A 9,285-nucleotide genomic window follows, 5' to 3' on the forward strand; every position below is an offset into this window, starting at 1 on the left:
CCAAAGGCCGGTCTGTACAGGTGTAAAGTTTGTGATGTTGGTGAAGGATTTCAGGGCCTCAGTCTCATTGTCCTGTCCCCATGCAATTGCTTTAACTCCACTCAAGTTGTATTCCCCAAGTAGTCGCTTGATAAGAGACGGTGTAACTCTTTTTGCCTGGAGGACGGAGCCAAAATTACTGGCAGTCAGGCGGCCTCTACGAGCTTGGTGCCATGCAGGGCTGTTTCGCTGGCCAGCCGTGAGGGTGCTCACAACATTTATGGTTCTCTCCTCTACTTTGGCATTCTCAATCAAGTACTCTAATTGTTTTCCCTTCGTAGATGCCATAAGGAAACCTTCTGAGTAAATGATATCCTCAATCGTCTTGATCGGGAGAGGGGTAGCAGGTTGTGGTTCGGGACTCAAGATCCAGCAGGTCCCTGTAAATTTGCCATAGCGCTTTAGTTCGCTGTACAGCCACATCCGATCTTCTCGGCTAGGATCGCGCGCCAAAGGGCTGTAATCCTTCTTCTTCGGTGGCGCTGGAAACATCTGGCTTGCAGACTGTACGCTTTCTGCCTTTCGCTTTCGTTTCCATTGGCATTCCAGGTCCGTCCTGCTAAGGTTATGGATGCCATAAATAAATATGGCTGCCGCGTGACTGCACTTGAACTCGCCGCGAGGACACTCGCATTCTGTGTTTTTTATTTCAAGGTTTTCATCGAGATAAATGTGATAAAAAGATAATTCGAAACAGACGCGTAAGTTGCAATATATATTCCGCAATATAAACATTAAATTGGAGGTGAAATCGGGGTTGGGAGTTCTTCGAATTGAACATACGTGTTGTGATCCCAAATTGGCAACTTACTGTGACTTTGTAGTCCTTATTTTTCATGCTTGCTTGGACTTCACCTTTGATGACTCCCCTGGAATAAATAAAGCTTTGGACATGGTCGGATTTGAAGTGGTTTTCTCCGCGATCAAGCGATTTCCGCTCTCCAGAAAAGAAAGAAACGAGTGAGCATATCGATAAAGACGCCATGTTTGAAGTATGAGTTTAAACTGTTTAGACCAGAAAAAAATGCTGTCATGGCAACGTGACGTCACACTTTAGGACTCTATTTTAAGGAGCACAAGGAAGAAACCGACTGCAACCAATCTCTAGAGACACCGGGTAACAATGGTGAAAGGAACAAAGGCTGGTGGACGAGCATAAGGAGCTAATGAGATATCTATTGTTTACGTCCACCAACATGGCGGCAATGACGTAACGTGCAAACCACCATTAAGTTAATCTTTGAGAAAATCTGACTTTTTCACAAAACTCAATATCATAAAAGTGTCTTGCTGAGCAACAAAAACCCAGTGGCAACTGAAGTGGAATAAATATAATTCTTTCTAGATTTTGTCAATGGCGGCGTTACGTTTTTCCAGTAATAGATTCTGGTTGAGAAATAGATATTTCAGACCCTTAGGTAGTGTAAAGCTACAATTAATTTCTCTCGAATTCCTCTAGGTACATAAAAATGTGGTTAGCTCTGTCGTAGCCAGAAAGGTTGTTGTTGGATAAAATGACAATCATCAGGTTGGAATGTTCCGCGACAAAACGAAAGGAGAAACACAACACTCCAGGAAAGATTACGGATATCACAAAGTAAACAGCTCTAAGAGTTGTGAAACATGCGAAAGATTGTAATCACTATGCACGTTCACAAATGCTAATTAAAGTGCGAAGAAGAATTTTAGACGCCAAAAATTTGGTTTGAGCCTAGGTAGGCGTGCCCAGCACTTTCCACTGTATTGAGGTGGATGGGAATTCTAATTATGTACAGAACATGAGGAATTTTCAATCTAAAGACGTATAGAATTGGTGTATAATTTCGATTGCAAGTCTTGAACAATCACATCCCTATGGGACACACCTTTCCACACTTGCTTCACATCCAATTTACACGTTTGCTTTAGGTATATGTTGTAGCCGAGAGTGGAAATTTGATGCCATTGCAGTGACCTTTTTGCAAACACAAGTTGTAATAGTTCCCGCTTGAAAGAGTTAAATCAGGACATCCGAAGCGATTTTATTAATTTCCGTTCGGAGTCTTCACGTACAGGTTGGAAATGAAATACGTACTGTTTTTGTACACTGAAAGTGACAGCACCAAAGCTAGGCGACTTATGGATCATGTTCAAGGCTGGCTGCGAAGGATTGCAGATGTGAGAAATATCAAGAGCATCTTGGTGATGGAGCATGATTTCAAGGAAGAACTCTGCTCCAGCGAATGTGTCGTGTTGATTGGGACACCCCAAGCCTCGTCCCTCATTCGGAACAAGCAGCAACAAAAAGAAGACGATTTTATCATTTTTGACGGCAAAATTATTAATGAGGAGTTCTCAGATAACAAAGAACTTGTCAAGAACAGACTCGTCATCATTCACTTCACAGAAAAAAGCAAGAATGACTGGATCCCGCCAGATTTTGATGAAAATCGAATTTTTCATGTGGAAGATGGAATAGTTCCTCCCGATGGAAGTCCCACCTTAGCCCACCTTCAATATCGCTTGAAGAAAATATTGCTGGGAGATAGTTTCTGGTACTGATAAGCTCAAGGACCGTAGAAAGTACTGTAAAAGTTACTTTATACAAAGATGATAGAAAGAGCCACAAATGCTGATTGCGTTTGAATGACAGTTCCATTATGTTAGATCATACTAAGTAACGGTACTTGTTTGTGATAATAATTTTTCCCCATTCAATAGGCTTAGAACACTGCGATCGGTTACACCCTTAGCTTCACTGTGTACTTAAATTTGAGTGGATGGTGCGCAATAATAAAGACAAGACTTAATTCGTTAAAACAATTCAAGGTATCGTTGGTACGTAATTACTCAAACATTGTTTCAGAATCCTCAGATATCCACAGAAAGGGCTTCCTAACAGAGAGGAGTAGGGAAAAAATTAGTCAGTTTTCAGTGATTCTTCAATTTCTTTAACGATTGTTCAAGACAAGTTTTTCTTGGGCTAAGTTAGGAGTCAATCTTTATTTATCAGTCTGCACATTGTGCTATAAAAAATCCCAAGATATTAGTCTTCTTTGTAGAACTTTCGAAGGTAGAGGCACACATTTAGCCTTTGCTCTGAACTTTTCAAATCATACATGTTATTGTAAATATTGAATGACCATTCACATGGGTTCCTCCTTGTAACAGGATTCAAAAGCACGGTATTGGTGCTTAAGGTCGGCTATAAAGGATCACTGCAACTGAAATATTGATGTTATCATGAACCTCGCTTTCAGGGTTTCTCCTCCTCCAAGCCGACATTAGAACGAGGCTGATCATGGCCAATCTTGTATAACTTGTGCCCAGACCTCGCAAGACCAATCAATAGTCGCCATCAAGGCGAGACACACAACTGGGAGTAAAAGCCAATAGCACAGGAGCTATGGCATCAAATATTTTGTTATCCACGATGTAAATGACAGCCATGAAGAAATCACTCTAACTTCTAAACTGGCTCACGCAACTGCCTTCAGAATGGAGTTAATAGAGCAAACAAAGAAAAGTGGAATAAATGTACCCCCCCCCTTAAAAAATTAATGAAAAAAAGAAAAAGGGGAAAGAGAAATAAAAAAAAAATCGACACACGAGAACTATGCTCTCTCGTTAAGTTTCTTTTCTAGAACAATAACAATACAATTGTTTTTCAAGTACCGTGGAATGTCATCAATCGCCGGTGGGTTCCGTTTTGTAGCCGCAGCTCCAAAACCTCGGTCAAAGAAGATTAGAGAAGTTAGAAAGTTCAAGCGCAAAGCTCTTGTCTTGATGCATGCAAACATGAACAGCCAGGATTCATTGTTATGTTTAACCCCAGGGGCCGTTGTTTATTGTTAAAACCTCTGCTTACAGATCGAATATATGGTTTGACTATAGAAGTCGACTTCAGTCTTAGCGGCACCCCAGTTAACTTTTGAACTCAATTAACCCGAACATACAGTTTACTTTAGAATTAGAAAACACCAACGGACAAGGCTTGCCTTTTTTAGACACCATAACAAGTAGACGCTGCACAACAATTCATGTGGATGTTTACAGAAAACCGACACATACCGACCGTTATCTCAATTTTTTTTCCTATCATCCTTTGTGCCATAAAAGATCCGTTGTGAACACCTTACTGAAAAGAGCAAACAACATTCCATCTACCAATAAAGGTAGACGGGAAGAAATACAACGAGTAAAGGCCGTTCTGCGAGATAACAATTATCCAATGCCTTTTTGTACGGAACTGTGAGAGAGTTATTTAAACAACCCGCCCAGACCAACTTCAATGGCTTTGTAGTGCTGCCGTATGTACAGGGTGTTTCCGAGAAAATAAGTCGCATATTGAAACAACAAAAGGTCGAAGTAGCCTACAAACCACAACAAACCAATCAACAGCCTTTTTCCACGCCCCAAGGAGCGAGACGAACCTGACCGCGAGAAGTCAGGCATGGTGTACAAAATCAATTTCACACAATGTAATTTTAAGTACTATGGCCAAACAGAAAGGTAATTAAAGACCAGACTTGCGGAGCACAAAAAGGCAGTTGCAGGTTTTGACTTAAACTCCAAAGTCGTAAGCCATGTCCACCTTTTCGACCATAACATGGACTTTACAAACGTCAGGGTCGTTGGTTTCGAATCTAATTACCACGAGAGACTTTTCCTTGAATGTTGGCACCCTACTTTGGATCCGAATGCTGGGAACGATCACATCGTACTTCCAGAAGCCTATAAAGACCTCGCGCGAGCATCAAATACATAGTTACGCGCGCAAGCTTCGCGTCACGTTTTTAACTTTAAATAGCGTATGATAACGATCTTCGTTTTTCATATCACTGATGAAGGCTTAAGCATTAGCCGAAACGTCTGTTTCAGAAATAACAACAGTCAGAGGCAACCAATTTCCATAAAACTCATGACATCTCCTGACTACACTTTTTCCATTTTTAAACATCGTTTACTTATTTTGTGGATCAATAGTCGAGTATTAGGGATTTTCTGTTGTGGGGCTGTCAACGTACTTTTGAGCAGTACTATATTTGAGACTGTGATCTTTTGTTTCCTGTAGGAAGCTCTGCAGCATCCTGTGGCCAGAATGTTGATAAAAACCGGCAAAATGGAACAGTTTTGGCCATTGGTTTCTCAGGTAAACATACCACATTTATGGGACATTTTAAAAATCATTCTATACACACCTTTGTCATAAAATCTTAGAAACCACTTGCTCCCTGAATTGCCAATTATGGTGGACATCTAAAAAGATGGCACAATTCTGAGTTAATCTTATGTTCCTTCCAGTCTTCATGCAGCATGATATGTCATCGTCATGCTTTTCCTGTCCTACGCTCTGCTTTATGGCTCTACCAAACTGGACCCCACCCAATACAGGGGTGCTGCTGATTCACTTCAAGGATTTTGTGAAGTTGCCACCCTTCTTAGTGTTGTATTCTACATCTATGAAGAAATTAATCAAATGAGGAAGTAATGTGGATATATCAACAAAGTTGAAATGGTAAATTGGCCACCGTAACGATTACAAAAGCTGACGTTTCGAGCGTTAGCCCTTCGTCGGAGCGAATTGCGGAATTGTGGGTTGTGTGTGCTTTTAAAGGCAGAAAATGGAGCTACGTTATTGGTGGGAACATGGCAACGAGAAAGTAAGTTGCTTTTTTACATTACTGTTTCGTCGCAATGAAATCAGTGTCCCTGTCTGAAAGCAAGTTTGTGATGCAGGAAAGTTATGTGAGAATCTTGTGAGCATTATAGATATGTTATGATCCAGTGAATTGAAGACACTGCCAATCTCTGATACACTCTTTTTTATCTTTATCTTTAACAGAGAGCGGCACTCATACTTCAAAGAGTGGATGAACCTGTTTGACTGGCTAGGCTTGGTGTTGATCTTGTGTATAATACCTTTACGGTACACTGACAACAAAGCACAGTGGAGAGTGGCATCTTTAGCGTTCCTGTTCAACTTCCTGAGAACTTTTAAGTTTTCTTTTGTAACAAGGTAAGAAACTCACTTTGTTTCTCTGTATTCGCTCAGTTGATTTACGCAAACTTGAGCTGAGTGTCCAAAGTGATCCAAAATTGCATTGGTTTTGCTGTTTTCTCTCCGTGACTGGTCACAAAAAAATCGAACGACGTTCTCCACCAATCAAATGCAAGTTTAAAACCAAGTGCGACATGATACCTTGCGTTTTCCCACGCTTATTAGGTTCAGTCCCTAAACACGTATTCACTCTAAATTCCTATTGGCTCCTTCCGATATCTTCCTTTGTTCCGATTGGTCGCTGTGTTAACTTTGGTTTTTGTTTCACAACAATCATTCGTAATTTACTTCTGCCGACAAATTTGTCAAAATGCACCTTTAATGTAGCTTAGTCGTTTGATCCAACCGATCTTCTATCTTTTCCAGGACCGCAGGGCTGCCTGTACACAAAGACCTTGGCCAAGATCATTCAGAAAGACATAACGAGATTTATAGCAGTTTTTGCTGTTGTGTTTCTATCTTTCTGTGGAGCCTTGCTTTTGTCTCTCCAGTCTTCTAAGAAAAATCAGCAGTTCAGGTGTGTGTTCATTGTATGCCTTCGTGTCTCTTATAATGAAACATAAACTGAATTTTTTTCTTCCATTTTACAGTGGTTTTGCCGGAAGAGGACTTGTTGAGCGGATTTCGTGCTCTTTCCGAACAACAACCGACTGCGGAAGATTCCTCAACTTTCAAGTAACTTCTAACTTCTCCCAATAACTGATGAAGAGGTTTCATCTCAATATTCCATGCTGAGTCCTTTATTGCCATATATGAAATTGCTTACAATACGGTGAAGAAAACTTGAAAATATTAGTTTGATAGAACACAAAAAACACATCAAAATGGAAAGAAAAATTGTGAAGCGAACGTGGAGGGCTGAGGGTGGAAAAGATTAAAACGGATTGAAAATAACCACAAAATGTTTGCTCACGCGTTTGTTTGTTTGTTTGTTTTTTCATTACTGTCATCAAACTCTGCGATTTTGTTTCTTTTGCAGCTGGCTCAGTATCGATTCTGTTGATGTTATCGTACATGGGGACTGTGACAGTGATTCTGCTCAACTTTCTCATTGCACAGATGAGCACGACCTACACTCAAGCCAAGAAAGTCGCCCGCCTAGAATATGATGTGGATCGATTTTCACTGCACACCCGTATGGAGAGATTTCATTTTCTGGTATGTAGATGGAAATGCGAAGAAATTTATTGAGGCACCTCGCGCTCTCAAGTTTTAAGTACGAGAACGGACAAGAAATTTCAGACGAGTTGAGGTAGCGGTACTGCGCTATTGGTATTTCATCTAAATGACTTTTCTCTCTGCAGAATCTACGCGTGAAGTATTAAAAAGAAGGAGACTGGATCAGTGAAATGAAACTTGCAAAAGGTTTGGACTAAGGGCGATTTTAATTTAAACCCCGAGAGTATGACGAGTTTGCTTTGGTTTTTCTTATGCTCGCTCCTTTGTTGGTTAAAAAAAAAGATATATATATATATATATATATATATATTGGGCCATCTTCTCATTCACAAACTATGGAAACATCTCAGCGAGTATCTTTACATGAGATCCTTTTTCAAAGAACTAAACGCCGCTTACTTTGTCCTGTTTTGCTCTGAGAAGTTTTGAAATTTTGTCAACGAATTTTTCGTTTTGTTTCTAGAACTGCTTGAATTCACTGAAGATTGTTATTACTGGGAGTCAGTGGAAGAGAAGCTTGATGCAATCAGGTAAATGTCGTGATTTCATTTCCTTCTTTTCACTTGTTTGGCTACCCACTTATGCGTGTACAAACCTTCCCCAAAACTCACCCCTCTCCCCCTTAAGTAACGTCTGATCCACCAAGATGTCTACTCCTGCACCCAGATGCATAAGCCACTATTCACCCAGATGCTCAGAATCTACACAGACCTTCCTACCTGGAGACCTTCCTACCTAGAGACCTTCCTACCTAGAGACCTTCCTACCTAGAGACCTTCCTACCTAGAGACCTTCCTACCTAGAGACCTTCCTTCCTAGAGACCTTCCTACCTAGAGACCTCCCTACCTAGAGATCTTCCTACCTAGAGACCTTCCTACCTAGAGACCTTCCTACCTAGAGACCTTCCTACCTAGAGACCTTCTCATCAACCGTGAAAGTCATTCACCTAACTTGACACCCACTGACTTAACCATCCACCCCACCCCTTCACAGTAAGATACCTGGCCGTCTATCTGCTCAGGCACACATGTATCCAATCAGACACCTTCTGGTACACCCAGAAACCTGCACGTGCCCACCCAACTGGACAGTTATTCATTCATTCTTACACCCATTTACTCACCCCCTTACCTACGTCAGATACCCACCTATCCATACAAACACTTTCTCATCCACCCAGGCACGCAAACCCACGCATACATCTTCCTTAGCACTTGCTGACACGTTCGCCAAGACACCCGGCCTTCCATCTTCCCGGACACCCACTTACCAACTCAGACAAAACTTAGGAGATCTTCATTTTTTATCCTCTTCAGGGATATGATGAGAAAGATGGTCAAACAGATGAGGCCTGATCGAGAATAAACAGCTGTCAGTCGAGATAGCTCTTGCTGAAATCTTCCGCAGCGCTGTTAGTTCAAAGCATATACCTCGAATGCCTTATTTAAGACGTGAGAATACGGAGTCAGCGATGATAGCCCGAGTTGTTTTTGCGTGATTTATAATGCACAATAAAAATCAAGGGAGACAACTCGAACTATCACAGTAAATTCAAACAAATAAACTTATAGGAACATGCGATGCACACATTTATTATCATTAAACATAAATGTATTTCAATTTTTCTTTGCTTATCTATGCAAAGAGCACTGCTGGTATTAATAAACCAGTATTAATATCACATCATAATTTACAATTACTAAATAACTTAATTACTATGGTATTTAACGGGAAAAGTTAAACTGTTTAATTGTTTGTCACATGTACATGTATCGAGGTAACTAAAAATACTGCGAGGAAGTAATATGAGGAGAATTTTAGTTTTTACTATTGCAACTACTGTTATTATTATGTTAATATTATTATCATTATTACTGTTAGTATTATATTTGCAACGATTTGAGAAGTATTGGAAGTATTTTATAGTTTTATGTTCATAATACTTTTTTTTTATTTCGGTAACCTTATATTCATATTATCTTGCTATAGTTTATTAAACACAACTATTAAATCAAACATTCAGTAA

General features: G+C 40.3%; 2 protein-coding genes across 9 annotated transcripts in view; both read left to right on the forward strand.

Annotated features, from left to right (window-relative positions):
- LOC111341964 (uncharacterized) overlaps positions 1-9,285 on the forward strand; it is a 95,037-nt gene extending 85,752 nt beyond the window's left edge. For 4 of the 8 annotated variants that reach the window (XR_015990187.1, XR_015990188.1, XR_015990182.1 and 1 more), the window contains 7 exons: positions 5,093-5,170; positions 5,323-5,681; positions 5,864-6,037; positions 6,446-7,237; positions 7,384-7,444; positions 7,722-7,788; positions 8,576-9,285. Coding sequence is in view for 1 of the 8 variants with exons in the window: in XM_088729161.1 (XP_088585287.1) it covers positions 7,722-7,788; positions 8,576-8,624 (116 nt within the window). In the remaining 7 variants the exon portion in view is untranslated. The remainder of the gene's footprint in view (positions 1-5,092; positions 5,171-5,322; positions 5,682-5,863; positions 6,038-6,445; positions 7,238-7,383; positions 7,445-7,721; positions 7,789-8,575) is intronic. The other 4 variants (XR_015990185.1, XR_015990184.1, XR_015990183.1 and 1 more) reach the window with 4 other exon arrangements.
- On the forward strand, positions 1,235-4,937 carry LOC148726599 (uncharacterized). The gene has a single exon (XM_088729162.1). It carries the CDS (start codon positions 2,101-2,103, stop codon positions 2,578-2,580), a length of 480 nt encoding a protein of 159 aa, XP_088585288.1. The 5' UTR covers positions 1,235-2,100; the 3' UTR covers positions 2,581-4,937.

Source organism: Stylophora pistillata, chromosome 7 (assembly GCF_964205215.1).
Source record: "Stylophora pistillata chromosome 7, jaStyPist1.2, whole genome shotgun sequence".
Lineage (NCBI taxonomy): Eukaryota > Metazoa > Cnidaria > Anthozoa > Scleractinia > Pocilloporidae > Stylophora > Stylophora pistillata.

Bases quoted from the DNA above. Each gene is read 5' to 3' on its own strand.
- LOC148726599 (XM_088729162.1), top strand. From the start codon at position 2,101: ATGAAATACGTACTGTTTTTGTACACTGAAAGTGACAGCACCAAAGCT.